This window comes from Dendronephthya gigantea, unplaced genomic scaffold (genome assembly GCF_004324835.1).
Source record: "Dendronephthya gigantea isolate DGI-Jeju-01 unplaced genomic scaffold, DenGig_1.0 000348F, whole genome shotgun sequence".
NCBI lineage: Eukaryota > Metazoa > Cnidaria > Anthozoa > Malacalcyonacea > Nephtheidae > Dendronephthya > Dendronephthya gigantea.
The window spans coordinates 57,534-76,047 of NW_021163358.1; the positions used below are offsets into that span (position 1 = coordinate 57,534).

The window sequence follows — 18,514 nt, forward strand, 5'->3', positions numbered from 1 at the left end:
CATTCAGGGAGTGAATATATATAAAACATAGTCCAAATCATTGCTAAAAACTGCGAGAAATCCCATTCTATTACCTTCGAGTCACGAACTTGTTCGGTTGATCATTCAACAATCCCATTGGATGGTCAAACACAATGGAATTAAGGATACTCTTACGAATGTTCGCGAAAGATATTGGATAATACGTGGTCGTGAATCCGTTAAGAAATTGATTCGGAGTTGTAAGGTTTGTTGTAAGTTCGAAGGAGCTCCGTATAATGGAGTTTCATATGCTGACCTGCCCAGTGAAAGAGTGCCCGAAGACCCGCCTTTCACTCATGTCGGACTAGATTTCGCAGGCCCCTTGTACGTTATAGACGAGTTGTCGAAGGACCAAGACACGTTAAAGGTGTATGTCTTGTTATTGACATGCGCTTCGACTCGAGCCGTGCATTTAGACATCACTCGTGGATTAAGTGTCGAAGCGTTTTTGTTGTCATTTCGAAGGTTTACGAGCCGTAGAGGACTACCAGCTACACTGAATGCAGACAACGCGAAGACATTTAAATCGGCATGTAAAGAGATACGAAGTATAACCCGAGCAGAAGAAGTTTGGAACTATCTAGTAAACCGAAGAATTACGTGGAGTTTCATAATAGAGAAGGCCCCTTGGTGGGTGGTTATTGGGAGCGTCTTGTTCGTAGCATGAAGGGACCACTCAAGAAAATACTCGGTAGATCAACGTTAAATTTCGAGCAGTTGCGTACCATTTTGGTCGAAATCGAAGGAGTGATTAACGCGAGACCGATTACTTATGTTTATGACGATCACGAGTCTATTTCGTATGCTTTGACCCCTTCCGATCTGATTTACGGACGTAGAGTCACTACAAATCCCAATTCGAGCCATGAAGAGATTTTGAGTACCTATAAAACACTAACGAAGCGAGGACATCATCAAAAATTGTTGTTGCAAAGTTTAACCAAGCGATGGCGAAACGAGTATCTGACAGAATTAAGGGAGCATTCAATACAAAGGTGTCGACGAGAAAGATCAGTGGCAAATATATCGAAGGGCGACGTAGTTATTCTAAAGAACGACTCCACGAACAGAGCTTTTTGGAAACTCGGTAAAGTAGAGGAACTAGTTGAGGGAAGAGATGAAGGTTAGCTGCAATTGTAAAGGTTGCCCGAGGTGAAAAACGACCAACACTGTTGAGACGTACGATTTAACAACTTATTTCCTATTGAAGTTAACTCAAGGTCATAAGGGTTACGAACAGAGAAACGACATATACTATTAAGTGATTAATTTCCTTGATATATGACAATCGAAGATTATATGATTTCTAGTTGATTAAATAGTTGATTTAGAATTAATTTAGTTTCTCATCAAAGAATGAAGAAACCTTGGGCAGGGTAAGAAACGGTAATTAAAATTATTAAAGGTAATGTAGGAAATTTAATTAGAGATAATTAGATTGGCGTTAGGGTTGACATTTATAATTATATCTAAGCTACGAACACGATTACCTTATATAGACTGTTTTGTTTGTACATAGCTAGGGGAAGATTGATTTATATCACGTGATTGTGCCTAAAACCTTTTGTAAATTATGGTTTCAGTTCAGTTGAACAATTGTATTCATATCGAGTGATGGTAAAAATTACAATGAATTAAAAGCGACTCTTACGATTAATTACAAACTCTAACATGCCTTTCCCTGAACAAGTAAAGTTGTCGGGTTTAAATAGAAATAAACACACTTACAATGATTTCACAACTTCTTCTTCTCGTTCCCGTTTGCTTCTATCCGATTCGTTAAACAAGTTTTAAAGAAAAATATCTAAAGCTGATAACGTGATGTTATCATTGAATCACCACCTTTCATGTATGGAAATGAATATTGTGTTTCCATATTGCTTAATTCACGATCAATATGGCGGTTGGTCGTAGCTCTATATATTTCTTTATGATATTTATTTTATCTAACGAGTTTCGTACATCTCGACCAATCAATATGGCATTTAAGAATACTAATTGCATGGATTTGGACGGATTAGCTGCGGATGGCATAACCTTGAGTATTTGTAGAGATATTGCTTTTCGATGTCGGGTCAACATACAACGAGTTGGTTTTGAATCTAAATACAAAGTCTCATTTGCGATTGCTAAAGAACCGAAACATGGATTTGTTAGTCTAGTCCTATGTGCGAAGCCTTTTAAGCAGGATCTAACAATGTGTGTGGATGTTTCGTCTAATCCTGGTCCTCAATCTTTTGATAATAATCAGTCGGATAAGATGTCTCAACATCGAAAGCAGTCACGTTTGATGAACACGTTTCGACCCGCTAATAATCCTGAGGAGCTTAGTTCGATGCTTGGGCAGTTGAATCTACAGAAAGGTTGGTTGTTCCATATGACCTATAGGAATATATTCTATAATACCTACTTGGCAAACACCTCCGCGACACTATACATCACTATCATCATGCAAATCATCAGCCTGTTAACATATATGGCAGAAATGATATTAATTAAGAGAAACAATCTCATCAATATTCCTTTATCAAGCATTGCCAACACTCCTGATACAGCTGTTACTCAGCTTTGTGCTTTTGGTCTTCTCAACTGCCGGCCTATTCGAAACAAAGCCAATTTAGTCAAAGACTATGTGGTTGAAGAATTTGATATATTTGCGATTACAAAAACCGGCTTCACCCTGACAAATTTGATCTTATATCTATTGGGAATTTCACCCCGAAGGGCTACTCTTTAAACATATCTCGAGACAACAAGGTAGATGGGGAGGCATTGGTATACTATACAATAACACTTTAAAATTCAAGCTCTGGACTCGGCGAACATGTTCACACACATTAAATCTTTCGAACTGATGGATATGCAAATCAATGTGTTATCTCAAATACTAAATATAATCGTATTATATCGACCTCCATGTAGACGATAAGTCGGAATTAACAACAACAAAAATTCTCAATCTTGTTGATTCTTTTAATCTGGAACAACATGTAGAACAACCAACACACATTGCTGGTCACACGTTAGACCTTATCTTGTCTTGCCAAGAGGAAAATATTGTTCAATCTATTGACGTTCATGATCCATCTATATCTGACCATTACACGGTTAAATGTGAACTCAATTTTAAAAAAACATTGTTTCAGAGAAGGGTCGTGGAGTCACGTAAAATTAAAGCAATCAATATGGACTCATTCTTTAATGACATTAGGCTATCTCCGATTATCACTGGGAACACGGCTAATATTAGTGCGAAGGTCAACCAATACAACTCGGAGCTGTCCAGAATTCTGGATCATCATGCACCACTTATCGCCAGAGAGATAATTAGTCGTCCAGCTGCACCTTGGTACACTGAAAAAATTAAAAACGAAAAACGTATCAGAAGGAAACTCCAGCGGGTATGGCGTAAGTCAAGACAATCCTGTGATCGTCTAAAATACAGTCAGCCATGTCGCCGTGTCAGTGAGCTATTATCGGAAAGTCGTACTCGTTACTATTCTGAAATTGTTAGAGATAATGGGGGTGACCAAAGGCAATTATTTAAAACCGTTGGAAAGTTTCTACATCATACCCCTGATTCTCAATATCCTGTGTGCCAATCTGATCAGAATCTAGCTAACAATTTTATGACTTTCTTTGAGGAAAAAATTTTGTAATAATATAATATTTTGGTATTTTGATTTTTGTTTAAGTTCGTGATGTATTTCTATGTAGCCTCAGTCTTATCCTAATGGGAATTTTTTTTAGATGTGAAGAGAGGACGGCCATCCGAATTAAAGTACTAAATGTGCTTTGTAACATATTAGGAACGTTATTTCCACTATATGAGGTATAAAATGTTGGTACTTTGAATAAATTTTAGTCCATTTTTCTAGACATTAGTACGGTGGCCCAGAGGTGCAAAACACAAACGCAAATTCAAAACACAAACGCAAATTCAAAAACACAAACGAAATCAAAACATAAACGCAAATCATGAAAGCACGAACGCAAATTCAAAACAGAAACGCAAATTCAAAACACGAACGCAAATTCAAAACACGAACGCAAATTCAAAACACTAACGCAAAACTAACAACTTGAATGCGGAGAAAAAGGAAGTACAGACTGGTACAGACATACCCTGTCAGTAAAAGGAGGGCTATTTTCGCTGAGTGGAAGCATTAGCGCCATGACAAACACGTGGTTCTTCCAATCTGGCTTGTATCAAATTTGCAAATAAGGTAAGCTTTGATTTTAAAAAACCATTAAAAGTTATTTTTATGGGCATTTCCTTCCTTTTTTATACTTTTCGGAAATATATTTGCGCAGCGTACCGTAGTGTTCAGAACTTAGAATTGGCACAAATCACAACATCCATTTTTATGCAAATGTATATGTATATTAGTTGTATAATAAATTCACATTGGATGATAGGTGGTACACATTCCCCATCATGTACTGTACTAGAATTAGGTTTTGCGCATATAAGCAAGTTTTTTTTGTTTTAATTTGGGAATGATCTCTTTTAAATATAAAATTTTTTATCTGCTTTGTGTACTTCCCAATTGATTTGACCAAAACTGTATTAATTAATATTACATTGTATTAATATGATGAGGCGTCAATAAAGTTATAAAAATTTAATTTATTAACTGCATATATATATAGATGTTTTGTCCATCGTGCGGAAACCTATGTGTTAACAGCAATGCAAATTTTTGCAATTCCTGTGGCTCAGCATTAAAAGACGGAAATCTTACAAAGCCCAAGGAAATGTCAAATAATGCAAGTGGTGGCTTAAAAACTTTAAATTTTGAAGAATTTCTGAAGAGAGGATCAAGCAGAGAAACTAAAGACCAAGAACAAAGTCAACAAACCTTTAACGAAATGAAAAAAAGAAAATCAGATGAAAAAACGAAATCATTAAAAAAAAAGAAGGAAGAAATTGTAAAGGTTTGTTTATCATTTCACACTTATACTAGAGATTGACACATGACGGGTTCCCCCTTATCATCATATATTTTCTAAAGTTATAAGACATTGATAAATTTGGCAGTACAACTTAGCAGTAATAGTAAACTTAATATTATTTTGGTAGATAGCATTTGGTTTAGCATTTATACAGTTGTCATATCAGTTTACATGATGCAATCTATGATTATTATGTAATTGTAATTATATAGATAAATATTGGGTTGGTAGAATGTGGAGTAGCAAGGCATCTAAAAGTCAAAAGAGGTTCTCTTCTACCTCTCGATATGAAAAAAAATGATTCCAGTTGTAAAGTGAAGAGTTTGGGGATGGACAAGCAGTTGGCTCATAATAAACACCTGAGGGATTCTGGTGACTTTGATTGTGTTCTGATGTACCCAGACTTTGATCTGGTTAACACTATTCCAGGAACTTCACAGCCATTTACAGTTGAGAGATATAAGGAAGCAATTGGAAGGCCTTATAATCGAGTCAACTTGCACTTGTGCAAGGTCTCTGACTTTGAAAGTAAGGATTATTTACCTATAACAAACTGATTTGCATGTAATTAAAGCATATACAGTACAGTTCTCCAATCATGTATGTTAACATCAGTTTTAAATTTTTTCAACTTTTAATTCTTGTCACCCTCAATTATGATCTTTTATGACAAAATCCATATAGAAATGATGAAATCAGGTCAAGTTATATTTTTGGCCCTGAAAATCAGTCCCATGTTGTTGGATATAAAAAGTACCCCAAAAACTAGGACTTCATGATGTTGTGTGACATAGGACTTAGGATGGCCCCACACTACCTTGCATTGGGGCATTTAAGAAACACCTAATGACAATAATGACATAAATGTTGCTATAATGCTATATTTTTATGTTTGTAGTTGCCAATGATATTGAGATACTGAAGATGAATCTCTGGGTAATTATTAATTTAGTGTGGTAAAAACAGTACTGTTATAACTGACAACCAATAAAAAAGAACCAACTGATTAAAAATTTTATTTCAAATTTCTTACTCCTGTATATTTAGGACCACACAGCCCCCCAACAATTAACTCTCAGGACTGGAATAGCAACCAAACTATGTTAACTCCTAACAAGCAGGCAATTTTTGCTATGATTACCAAACAAGTATCTCTGAAACCCAAGCGAGTATCTTCGCCACCAAAGCAAGTATCTCTGATGCCCAAGAAAGTACCTCTGGCACCCAATCAAGTGACTGTGGAACCCAAGCGAGCATCTCCACCACCAAAGCAAGTACCTCTGATGACCAAGAAAGTACCTCTGGCAACCAAGCAACTACCTTTATCAACCAGGCAACTGAAACAAATATCACTGAAAATTTTTTATTTCCAGAAGATATATTTGAAGGTTAGAAATATCATGCATGGAAGGCCCTCTAATTCCTATCGAGTATTGTATTGCATATCACATATAGAATAGTCATTTTTAATTTTCTAGATATATTAGTTGAAACAGAAAACGTCAACAACACTGAGGTCATATCCCTGACATCGTTGGAAGAAATGGAAAATGAGGTCTTGGTTATCCATAGAACTCAAGTAAACAATAATTTCCTTCACTATTTTGCTAAGTAACATTTAAACAAGTTCATAAGTGTACAAATAATCGATCCCAGAGGTATGTAGAGAAAGGTGTAGGTAGCGGGGCTGTACGAGATGCGATTTCTATATTTTGGAAAGATATCTACAATAGCTATATGCTCGGTGAAGCTGAAAGGGTACCAATAATTCGTCATGATGTGTCTAAGTGCATGTGGCAGGCTCTCGCCAGAGTCACTCAAAGGTTATGTGCAAGAACACTATTGCCTATTCAAATATCCCCAGTCTTTTAAGCTGCTGTCTTTCGGGGAGGAATCTGTCACTTCTGAGATGTACTTTAACTCTTTTATGAAGTATATCTCTAGAACCGAAGCCATCTTAGTAGAAAAAGTTCTTTCTTCCTCTGTAAGTGTTGATACTAAAGAGGTTTTAGATCTTTTAACGACTTTTGAGTGCAAGAAATTGCTATGCCTGAAAACTTCAAGGATCTGATTATTGAAATTGCACATAAAGAATTGGTGCAGAAACCAAGATATGCTATGACTGTTGGTCAGTAACTTAGTACCTTTGAAATCTTTTATCACTTCTAACGACGCCTTGTTTCAGATATACACCTCTTTTTTTTCTAACGACGCCTTGTTTCAGATATACACCTCTTTTTTCCTACTGCGAGAAAAGTATGTAAGCTCATTAAAGCTGAACCAAAATCCGCTGCTGAGAATGAATCATTAAGTCATTAAGCGTTGGATCAAAGGTCTAATACGAATGATCTAAACACTTCTTGAGAATATCCACCGGATCCGAATATTAGTTGAGGAGATTTCTATGGCATTTACCTCTTTGGTTGGTAAAGGTCGTTCGCCAGTGTTCATACTTGTGGAGCAGTGAAAGAGCTCCCATCAACTTACAACGATTCGGCGATTTTAGAGAGGAATGGTGCAGTCTTATGTCTCACTCAGACATTGATATGGCATTAGTCTAACTGACGTGAATGGGATTAGGTGTTTGTCATGCTACGTTTGTATAAGGCAGAAGTTGTTTAATATTACATGTTTCTTTTATGTTTTGAAGTAATTACTTGAGTTTCTGTATCTTTAGAAGTCTCATAAGAATTATTGTTCATATTGCTTAAACATGCATATTAGTTACTAAACTTGTTAGTACACAACTATATATGTAAAGTTTATATATATTGTGTAAAGTTCATATTATCAGTTTTAACAAAGAACACTTAAAAGGTGGCAATGAAGCAACGTTAAATTTAATGAAACCTCGTAAACTTTTGGCGGTTAAATTCCGTGGCTCTATACATTCGGCTGATAAATTTGGCTTATGACATGGAATTGCAAGCAATTCCTCCAAGTAAAAAAGTGTTTCCTATATAATCTATGGCTTATATTAGGCAACTTAAGGAACGATAACGTTGACGTCCTGGACGTTAACTGTACTTTCGTACTCCCATTCCAGAAGGATAAAGGTCAGCTTAAGAGCTGCTTTCCAGTTACGCGTTTTTATATGCCTATGTTTTATATGCCTAAGTTTTTGAAGTGGTTTTTCTTTCGTGTTCTCGTTGCTTAAGGTCCCTACTTGTTTATACTACGTTGGAATATGAATTCACTTAGTTTGTTAGATTTTTCGTTGTTTTTTCTTGGTTCAACATGGGCTGCTGCAATCAGCAAGTTCATAATTATTGAGAGAATCGTTCCATGTTGTTGGCTCCTGCAGTTGTAATATTGAAAAATAATTAAAAATTACTTTGTGTATTTCGACATCTTCCACGGCAACGCTGCCTTCGATCGCTTGGATATCATGTTGCAGGCACTCCACCGTATGATCAACCGCGCCAACTGACCGGGCAAGAGAAAAAGTTGATCAGAAATGCCATGAGTAGTGTGGTATCTGGATTTTCTCACATAATGGGCATCCAGGACTCCTTAATAGCCTTTAAAGAATCCCTCATCACTTTAATGAAACAAAACCAAAGACATTCCAGCTGAAGTATATTGCGTGTCAACAATACCTCTGTCTACCAAATCTTAAAAAAATTAATCCACCACGATGCCCACGACCGACGTAGCATGGCCCACCACGCTCTATACGCTGGTTGCTGTGTGACGATCCATAGCGATGTGCTTTTATCCTATTATAGTGATCTCTGTGGTTTCGACGTAAGTAGCACTGAGCAGTGGCCATTATACCATTTTCAGTCCTTTTGTCGTTCGTAGAATTGTTGGGCAACCGTTTTGGGATTTAACACAATTAAGAAATAATCCTCCAATGACCCGAGGTCGTTATTTGTTCGAACGATCTCTAACCACATAATTCGCCTGCTAAACCCATCAATGCAGCCGTGAATGGGAAACCCAAACTGTTTGAGTTTATCGTACCCATCGGCATGCCAGGTAAAGTTTGGACCAGGATTTAAATACTCCCTCCGCTGCAGCTTATGAGCTTTTCTTACTGCACAACCTTCAGGATCAAGCACCTTTAAGATACTTTGAGCTGTTGAACGGCGCACACGCATGCCATGTTTTGATTGCAGTTTCCTCCACATTGATCTGTATCCTAAGAGGTTGCCATTTTCATGTAGTTCTCTTTGAACGCATTCCCTAACTTGTTCTTCATTCGCGTTGTATCTTCTTCTTCCCAAACCATACTCCTGTAATCTGGTGATGAGCGCTCTTTTACATATTTGATATCATGATATTTTTCTAAACATTCCAGTATCGTTTTGTACTTAAAATTTCTTCCGTAGTAAAAACGGATCGCTTCCTCCATATCAATAATTTTATATTTTACTAGGTTAAAAGACAAAAATGCATTTATAAATGTATTATACTTTGCAACAATCATATTAATAGACTTATCCTTGTTGACTTTAAATTTGTGGTGCGCTAGCTCGTTTTGGATTTGGATAAATAATTAAATATTTGCGTTTGTCTTTTGAATTTGCGTTTGTGTTTTGAATTTGCGTTTGTGTTTTGAATTTGCGTTCGTGTTTTGAATTTGCGTTCGTGTTTTGAATTTGCGTTTCTGTTTTGAATTTGCGTTCGTGCTTTCATGATTTGCGTTTTTGTTTTTGAATTTGCGTTTATGTTTTTGAATTTGCGTTTGTGTTTTGAATTTGCGTTTGTGTTTTGAATTTGCGTTCGTGTTTTGAATTTGCGTTCGTGTTTTGAATTTGCGTTTCTGTTTTAAATTTGCGTTCGTGCTTTCATGATTTGCGTTTATGTTTTTGAATTTGCGTTTATGTTTTTGAATTTGCGTTTGTGTTTTTGAATTTGCGTTTGTGTTTTGAATTTGCGTTTGTGTTTTGCACCTCTGGGCCACCGTACATTAGCGATATTATGAATCTTTTCTAGTTTTGTAACTCCTTGTTTTTTACAGGCAGAAATACTTGAGAATTCAGTGTTGCCACATTTAGACCACATTGCGAAAGATCGGGATATTTTTGTGCAGATCCGAGCTGTCCAGCTTCTGGTCGACGTTATTGCATCCTCTGATTCACCGAAAGTTTGCGATGTTTTGCATATAACGAGAAGGTACTCATACAATCCTTTTCAGACGGTTTCATTTCTCCACTCCAATTTGCCTCTTCATTCGTGATGGCTGATACTGTACTTCAATAGAAAACTCTCTCTTATCAGTGAAAGCTTCCTGACCTGAACCCAACTATATATCCGCAAATTGGATCGTTTTACACGGGAGTCGTGAATGCAAACGCATCAGTGAAGTAAAAGGATATATATTTCATTTATCAATTCCAGATTGCCACTGTCCAGTAGATCCTCTCAAGCGATACGTCAAGCCGTCGTGTAAAGAACATGTAAGGTAATTATATAGAGACTGCAAGGTATTTATAGGAACATCTAGAGACATATAATTACATCTAATCACTGTAAATTGTCTTTGTTGCTGCAGCCTCAGGATGAAACAGCGTAGAAAGACATCAAAGAGGCTGCATTAGGATTAGTACGGGGAACTATTTTTGCTTCAAGCTTAATAGGGATTTTTGTCAGGACTTATCGTTCCAGTTGTATAAAATGAAACTATTCACGATGAATTCCAAATCGTAATTCATCATGGTATCAATGCCCCCCCCCTCTCTCTTTCAAAAATTAGACCCATATTCCATTTCTAATTTAATAAGTGGGTTCTTTATAAAGTGATAAGCTAGCTAAAGCTAATGTTTCCAAACTATTTCCACATCAACATATGCCATATTTTTGTGCAGAAGATTAGTGGTTATAAATTACATTGGAGTGAACGAAAGGTTCCAGTGACGTTAGAGGTACTATTATTGTTTTCAAGTTTCTTGATAACTTACCTGTGTGTTCATATATATATATAATATATAATATATAATATATATATATATATATATTAATATATATATATAATATATACTTGATATTGCAAGACATTTGAATATTTGTGATTTGAATAATTCAACTCAGGCTTTCATTCCATTTCTATACTTAGGTCTCAGATTATCCTAGGGGATTTGTTGTTGTCTGTGGTGGTTTTGCACAGTGGTATGTACCAGATGTTGCTAGTACCAACCTTATAATAAAAAGGATAAGATACCGGTTATTTCTGTAAATTGAAGTTTTACATTTTGTGCACAATTTTGCTTTTGTTTTCCAGCATCTTTTCACATCAGAGAGGAGAGAGGAATTGCTGAAAAAGTTGATGGAATCTTCTTTAAATAATGTTGGTGTTACGATAAAGTATGTCAACATTTTAAGTAAACAAATTTTAAGTAAATGACAAAATGACTTATATTCAGGTTACTTTATTTGTTTACGTTTTAACCGTTTTTGACAAAATTCTTTCCAGGTCTGTAATTTACTTTGAGCTGTATTTGTTATTTCTTTTGCCTCGGTTTTTAGCAAAAGAAAAGTTCCATCAAAGTGGAGTCGTTTTTTTAAAACAAATTTATAAATACAGTTGAATGATATATTATTAAGACAGTATTTCGTTTGTCCTGTGTAAAGAATGTGAGATATGACAGTAAATGACAAATTTTTCGTTTCAGTGATGACGACCATATCACATCAATGTCAGAATTCAGCGTCTATAAAGAAACTCCTCGGAGTAAAGTGAGTTATGTTGTTAATAAAATTCTTCTAAGAGTCTATCCTTTTTCTCATTTTAAAATCGTTTTGACACTCTCAAATTTAGGATCCTGTTCAAAGAACGCTGTGTTTCTTAGAAACGTACAATATCGTCACCCTTCATCCCCTTAGCTCATTAAGTCATGCGACATTCCATGTCAGTTCCAGTAATTGTTCATATCTGACCTTGAAAGAAAACACTCCAAACACTCCAAACACTCCATGTCTTCTGATCTGGATTCAAGTTTACTGCTTTTATCGTCTTTCTTATTTCACGTTTCCATTTTGAACATGTTCAATTGCAAAAAAAGTATCCAGCCGAGTTAAAATAGTTTTATTTTTGCAGTTACTTTCCAGAATATACCGTATATAGCGTATAGTATATCATAGTTTTCAAACTTCTTTTTCTGTCAGATATTTTCAATAATTCGCTATCGAAACCATCCTCAGCTGTTCGGGCTGGAATACACAAGCGGTCGGCTGAGAAATTACTCGTCTCCTGACAGGTAGTGTAAGAAAGCAAATTTTGTATGAAGCAATAAAAATATTTCTTGTTTTGAATGTTTGTCTTTCACTCAATCTAGGGAAACATTATTGGCTGGTTTGCTAGACGGTGTTAGAGCCAGTTGAAACAGAGATGTTTGCGTAAAAACGACCCCAACGAAGAGAAGTACTGTACGCTTATTCATAGATGATTGAGCGAAAATTATGGTCAAAATTTTCCTGATGAAAATCTCGTACTGCTATGATTACCCTAAATACGATCCCTCATTTCATACTCCTGCTGACGTATGTGATCTCATATAACACACCAACAATTACACTTCTCGTCAGGTATCAGCAAATAGCATTATTCCTATTAGCCAGTTCAATACATCACATACAGCAAAAGAAGAATTGTTTTTTTAAGATGATATATTTTTCAAGGTTATCGTTGGGGTCCATTGTATAATGTTGTTGACGAAGAAGTAGAAAGCAGTCATTTAAATTCCTCGCTGCGTCTCCAGGTGAAATATTTCTCTTTTATTTCACTTTACATTTTTGAAATATCTCCAAAAGCTTATATTGTCTTATGACTGGTTCCTTGCAGGAAATTTAACCGAAGCTGTGTACAGATTTTACTGCAATATTTCCTACTGTGGTCTACTTCATGCAGTCACCCAAAACGTAAGTTGACAACTTCTTATCTTGTACTTTTCTGCAGACAAAATCCTGTGTAGAGAATATATTGCCTTTTTATTGAGTTTTAATGTTCTGTCAAAATTTGGATTAAGGCTGTTTCCACTCACGTGTTTTTCATACGCACGTACACGCACGTAAAAATCTAAATCCTTATACATGTTACCTTTGAAAAAACTAAGTGAATAAATCGACCTAGATGCATGTTAATTAATAAAAATTTAAAAGCATTTAAAATTCTCCGTATGTGTACATGCGTATAAAAAACGCGTAAGTAGAAAGCAGCCTTTAGTGTGAACTAAACGATTGCTAGGCTGCATAGTTACGTTAAATGAAAACATTTGCCCATTTCGGCTGCTAATTGAAAACATTTAGCAAGGTTTAAAACGTCTGCAAACAACACGGTACATTTAAACTGGTTTATCCAGTATAGCCAAAGGCAAAAAGTATGACTTTAATAAAAATACCCTATCCTGCTACTGTTCTGTGCACAAATGTACACAAAACACTAATAGTACTCCCTAAAAACCGCCGTAACTCCAGCCTAGTCCCAGGCCTCTCATTGCGCGTATTTTATATTTTCGTCACGTCACCGAATGAAACGCGCGCGAGAGGCCTAACACAAAATATTTTCTAATCTTAACGGCCCGTTTAATGTTGTGAACTTGAAATTAGAATTGTTATTAAAGTAAATGTTTGCAATTTACAACAGTAACCGTTATAAAGGAAGCGAGAATAATTTAAATTGGTGGATTGAAGTTTATTATAATCATAAACATGTACGTACGGACTCGAGTTTACTTGATAGTCGATAGCGTTGACGGCGACATTGAAACGTTTGTATGAATATTTCGACTCCTGGCAGTATAATCAATATCCCGTAGCTTACAAGGCCAGTTAACCGCGTCGTAGATCGTAAACTGACCTCAATACAGAAAGTGGGGACAAAAAGTCCCCACTTTAGCCAAAATACAAAACATTTTGTTCTAGGCCTCTCAGTTCCCGCCTCGCCGCGTATAAGGAACGTTATGAAGCCTAGGTACTAGGCTGCAGTAACTCTGGTTGCTGAGTTGACTGGGTCCGAATCCATGAAATGGTAGTTTTGAAATTTTCCCGGCAGAAGTACGGCCGGAATATTAAGTCTTTTAAACTCCAATATATATTTCAAACGATTTTAAATATTTTGTAGGGACTTTTGTCGGAGAATAAAGAAAGACTTATCATTAATGCCATCACAATGCTCATTGCTCACGAAGGTATTGTATATCTTTGCCAATAAATTTATTTAGTGTTCAACCCTAAAATATACATATTCTGAGTGCTATTACCTTCGCAGGTGTCCTATATATACATAAAATAGGTAAAAAGTTTCGTCTATTTGCAGGAGACCAAAACAAAATATGAGATAAAGATCTCGAAGCACTGTTTCACGATTTGAGAAGTTGGGTTCGATCCAAAGCAGGTTTCGCGCTTTCACAACGCTCACTAGGTGAGAAACGTTTATCTTTAACCACAACACCGCTGTTTACTCAACCAGTTCACTTGCGTGAGAAGGTTGGTGTGAAAACTGTGAAAGCTTTGAAGAGGAATAATGAAGCCGTGACTCACGCCGCTGTCGACATGTTGTGTTCTCTGATGCAGGTAAAGACAGGGCTTTCCTTTAAGCGGCCAAAATGGTCAGACCGGACATATTTAAATTTAAAATAGAGTATTTCGTTAAGAATACAGCGGCGAAATTTCCGAGCTAAATAGATGCAAGAAACGAAATACGTAAACTCAGCCAACTTTGAAATTTGCATGTTAACAGGATCCAGTTTTATCGAAACCAATTCTGTTGTTTTATATAGCCAACGCACGATAACTATGACATTCGAGAAGAACAGATAAACAAAAGCTCTCTGTTATCCTGTGAAAAATTTCTAAGCAGTTTGTTGGGAATTCTCACGATAAATGTGGTAAGATGTGCGGTGTTGGCCTATAATCTATGCTGAACCCATGCATTTTATTTTTCCATCCTCTTGTATGTATACAGCCTTGTTTTGGAAGAGAAATTCCCTTGCAAAACTCAGCAAGTGATTTGTAGCAACTGCCTTTCTAATTTGGACTACCTTTCTAATTAACACAAGAAATAGATTAACCATGAAAACTTTTCTTCTAGAATCGTTCTACTGGGGTTTAGGTATAAGTTGATTGCTTGATTTTCTGGCGTTTGCTCTGTGTCCTCTTTACAGGTAAAGTTCTGGTTGCTTTGCAATATATCAAAATAATGGGGGTGCAGTTGGACATTCATGTTAAACTAATAGTAAGGTGTGATTGCTTCTAATATTTTGAATCAACTGATGTGGTCTGTTATAATAAATCGACTATTGCATACTCCTCTTAGTGAGACAACAGACGATGAACAGTTTGGGAAATTACTGGAGAAAGTTGCAGGTATGCTACAAAGAAATTTGAGGAGTTTTCATTCAACTTGCCTTCTTGGTAGTTTATGGCTCTTTGACTGACGTTGAAAGTTGATTAAATTGCCTTTCTCTCTTTACATTTTTGGTGAAGTTTACCACGTCCACTAGCTTGACCCATGCATGGGAGCAACTCATGAAGTCTGTTATTTGTTTGTCTTGAAATGGGTCATTGCATTTATCGATTGTTTCAGGTAAGTTTACGATAAAACTGCAATAAATAGTACCAATTGTACCATTTCTTCGCTTATGTATGTTTTACTATTGCCCCGCTAATGGTTCTTACCAATCGTGGTTTTGAATTCGTTCCTCAACAATTTCAGCATCCGTCGACAACAATTGTGAAAGGTGCTGGCATGGTTCTGAAGGCGATAATCGAGGTACGTTTTATTCATTCATTCCTCCATTGAGAATTTTCTGCTTTTGACAAACGTCATTTATAACGTTCTGCATTTTTTTGCAGTGATGAATGTACATATTATTTCAGTTGATATTTAAGAGGTTTTAAAGGGTCTTAATTTCGAGAGGTATTATACACACTTCAAATTCAAGCCAGGAACAGTTGATGGAAAAATGAGTCAACTATAGATCCTCCGGTAGGAATCGCTTTTGCGATGCCGGCGCAATGCTCTTGTCACTGAGAACGTATAGTTGACTCATTTTTCCATCAACTGTTCCTGGCTTGAATTTGAAGTGTGTATAATAATACCACGCGAAATTAAGACCGTTTAAAACCCGAATTAGTGTGATATATTAACAAATTGTTGCAGATGTATAGCTTCGATTCCATCCGGAGCACCTGAGTTGTAGTTTAGCAACATTCTTAGATTCATCTTAAAACTTGTGATTTTATAATCCTCTATATACTAGCCATCTGTAAATAGTTCAATTGAGACTAACAAGCATACTCCATAAGTAATTTATAATCTTTATTGTTGGCATATAGGCAATTGAGTGGACATCTTGTGGCTCTCTGGACAACTGGTCATCCAACAGCAATGGCATTACTTGTGAGAATAATGTTCGTATTAAAGTAGTTATGGTTTTTAATGTCTAAAATATACAATAAAGTTTAAATGCGAGATTTCCTGTTCGTAAGTTTTGGTTCATAAACAATTATGTAATAGTGACTAAGTGGTATCAACTGCTTTGGTAACTAAACTCCATCATTCATCCTTAAACTGTCCCACTGACGAAATAATTAAAAGGTAATTCATTCAGAAGTGTAAAACCTTTTTGTAAAGAAACAATTTTGTTGGAAAGTTTTTATCTTTCCTTCAGCCACCAGAGACTAAAGAAGATCATTTATCAATTCGTGACACTGTAAAGCTTGCAGAGTACGTTTTAAGGCAACAATCGTGTTCCAAAATTTCATAATGCATGCTTGTATGTACGTATAAGCCTGTTATTTCACGTGCTATACTTGTCTGTTAGAGCTCTGGAAAAGCGAGAGGAACGTCAAGGAATCAACTTGAAGGATATCTCTCGCATTGCAGGACAAAATAGGATTCAAATCCAGGAAAGATGTAAGAATTTAAATCCAGTTGTTTTATTACAAGTAAGTGTTCATATTAAGAAAATGGGAAAATGTTCTAGTCGTTTGAAAGATGAAAAAGCAATGGTATTTAAACGGATCTTTTTACAGATTCAGTCAAGATTTGAAAGCGTACAGCCTGATTTGGAATTACAAGGTGAGTCTCAAAGCTAAGGTTAGTTTCCGTTGAAAATATAGGAAATGAAAAGGTAATGGAGGATTTCCTGTCGCTATGAGTATAACAAGACAAATTCAATAGTCCTGACCTCTTTCTCTAAACTGTTCTCGTAAATGAGTTTGAAACAATTTATTTTTTTTTCAATGTGACAGACGTGAGAGGAACTTCTGGGGCTCTCGAATCTGAGATGCGCGCATTTGCAATGGAAAAAGATCTGAGTGGAAACTACGTTGTTTTTTGGAATCACCTTTAGTTTGAAGTCCTGTATGAATGGTTACCTGATCAACTGAAATAGGTTAGTGATAATCCTTATACTGCTCTAGCTTTTTAACAGTTCTTCTTAATAAAGCCCCCCCCTATCCCTCGATAGCAATCAAACTCAGTAACGTATCTCTCCTATCAGGCGATCACATCGAACGAATATGCATCCTCATTGACACATGTGGTGGGTTAAAAACGCGCTAGTTCTTCCGATAAATTAAAGAACAGTTCCATATACTTTGTACGTGTAAAACTTTTCGCTTGATTTTCTTTTAAATGTGGGAATCCGACCGTGCAGCAAACATTAAAATCAAGCGATAACACTAAACTTGATTGTGATAGCCCTGAGTATATACCGCTATGATAGCTTTGTTCCTCATAATGATATGCTGGATTCCCCGTGAATTGCTAGAACATACCTGAAGAACAGCTATAAACTTCAATTCTCAAAGATATGTTGCGTACCATGTCTTTGGATGAATGCGGGTGTAAAGCGCGGTTACAGTTGGTGATAGGACATTTTCCACTAGTGAGTCTCTAATGAAATGAGTAATTTGTTAAACAATTAATCTTAGTCACACATTAAAAGTTATATATGACCGCATGGAAATGATGTGATGCATATAACGTGAGAGGGTAATCTGTAGGAGCCTTGCTTATTAATCCAGCTAACCCTGACTAATCCATTTATTTTGTAATGAGCGAATTTTTGCCCGTCGGAACTATAGGATACAGAGTAGGTCTTCACCCACTAATTATAATTACGGCGACTTTGAGTGAAATCGCTCCGACAACATCTTTCTTGCCGAAGTCAATTTAAATGCATTGGTCCTGGTAATTTTTCCGTGCAGATCAAGAAGCTGCCTCATTTAAGCGACCATGTCCTGTCGACTTATCCGCATTCCCAACACTTGTTGCTATTATCTGGGATGTTATGTGTCTTCAGTACGGGGGGCGATAATTAGTATCAATTATTCTATCTTCCGGCACCAAAACACCATCGAAACAATCATCAACAAAAATGAAACGATAATGCAGATAATTGTGCCATATATGGGGCCTCCAGAATTGAAACCAGTCGAGGTACAGCGTTATTTCAATTGATTTTGTGAAATCTTTACTGGGCGTTAACTTCGAATTTTATCACATTCCCATATAGGGGAATTACTGAATAAAAATATAATGTCCAACAGTCTTAATATGACATAATAATAAACTGAACATATACCA

At 36.2% G+C, this 18,514-nt stretch overlaps 3 protein-coding genes and 4 long non-coding RNA genes across 7 annotated transcripts; all 7 read left to right on the forward strand.

Moving 5' to 3' along the window:
* Positions 1-121: 121 nt before the first annotated feature.
* LOC114542425 lies at positions 122-688 on the forward strand. Its single transcript, XM_028561979.1, has one exon. The coding sequence runs from the start codon at positions 122-124 to the stop codon at positions 686-688; it is 567 nt and encodes a 188-aa protein (XP_028417780.1).
* A 3,342-nt stretch (positions 689-4,030) lies between these two features.
* On the forward strand, positions 4,031-6,592 carry LOC114542411. Its single transcript, XM_028561972.1, has 6 exons — positions 4,031-4,247; positions 4,675-4,959; positions 5,190-5,505; positions 5,876-5,933; positions 6,127-6,365; positions 6,456-6,592. Exons 2-6 carry the CDS (start codon positions 4,675-4,677, stop codon positions 6,590-6,592), a joined length of 1,035 nt encoding a protein of 344 aa, XP_028417773.1. The 5' UTR covers positions 4,031-4,247.
* A 3,723-nt stretch (positions 6,593-10,315) lies between these two features.
* LOC114542415 lies at positions 10,316-11,081 on the forward strand. Its single transcript, XR_003689620.1, has 3 exons — positions 10,316-10,387; positions 10,791-10,847; positions 11,039-11,081. It is a non-coding gene; the product is annotated as an uncharacterized LOC114542415 (long non-coding RNA).
* Positions 11,082-11,208: 127 nt separating this feature from the next.
* On the forward strand, positions 11,209-12,645 carry LOC114542413 (dnaJ homolog subfamily C member 13-like). Its single transcript, XM_028561973.1, has 5 exons — positions 11,209-11,286; positions 11,595-11,658; positions 12,088-12,179; positions 12,258-12,507; positions 12,601-12,645. Exons 1-4 carry the CDS (start codon positions 11,249-11,251, stop codon positions 12,301-12,303), a joined length of 240 nt encoding a protein of 79 aa, XP_028417774.1. The 5' UTR covers positions 11,209-11,248; the 3' UTR covers positions 12,304-12,507; positions 12,601-12,645.
* Positions 12,640-14,077, forward strand: LOC114542417. Its single transcript, XR_003689622.1, has 3 exons — positions 12,640-12,680; positions 12,764-12,840; positions 14,042-14,077. It is a non-coding gene; the product is annotated as an uncharacterized LOC114542417 (long non-coding RNA).
* On the forward strand, positions 14,072-16,298 carry LOC114542416. Its single transcript, XR_003689621.1, has 3 exons — positions 14,072-14,108; positions 14,237-14,341; positions 16,258-16,298. It is a non-coding gene; the product is annotated as an uncharacterized LOC114542416 (long non-coding RNA).
* LOC114542418 lies at positions 15,028-15,439 on the forward strand. The gene is made up of 3 exons (XR_003689623.1): positions 15,028-15,083; positions 15,236-15,285; positions 15,406-15,439. It is a non-coding gene; the product is annotated as an uncharacterized LOC114542418 (long non-coding RNA).
* Positions 16,299-18,514: the final 2,216 nt, after the last annotated feature.

What these genes read in the sequence shown, in the direction of transcription:
- LOC114542411 (XM_028561972.1), top strand. Translation starts at nt 4,675, where the DNA reads ATGTTTTGTCCATCGTGCGGAAACCTATGTGTTAACAGCAATGCAAAT. An exon ending in CAAGGTCTCTGACTTTGAAA is followed by an intron (nt 5,506 to 5,875) that starts GTAAGGATTATT and finishes TTATGTTTGTAG; the next exon opens with TTGCCAATGATATTGAGATA. An exon ending in TCCAGAAGATATATTTGAAG is followed by an intron (nt 6,366 to 6,455) that starts GTTAGAAATATC and finishes TTAATTTTCTAG; the next exon opens with ATATATTAGTTGAAACAGAA.
- LOC114542413 (XM_028561973.1), top strand. Translation starts at nt 11,249, where the DNA reads ATGGAATCTTCTTTAAATAATGTTGGTGTTACGATAAA. An exon ending in AATGTTGGTGTTACGATAAA is followed by an intron (nt 11,287 to 11,594) that starts GTATGTCAACAT and finishes TTTTCGTTTCAG; the next exon opens with TGATGACGACCATATCACAT. An exon ending in AAGAAACTCCTCGGAGTAAA is followed by an intron (nt 11,659 to 12,087) that starts GTGAGTTATGTT and finishes TTTTTCTGTCAG; the next exon opens with ATATTTTCAATAATTCGCTA.
- LOC114542425 (XM_028561979.1), top strand. Translation starts at nt 122, where the DNA reads ATGGTCAAACACAATGGAATTAAGGATACTCTTACGAATGTTCGCGAA.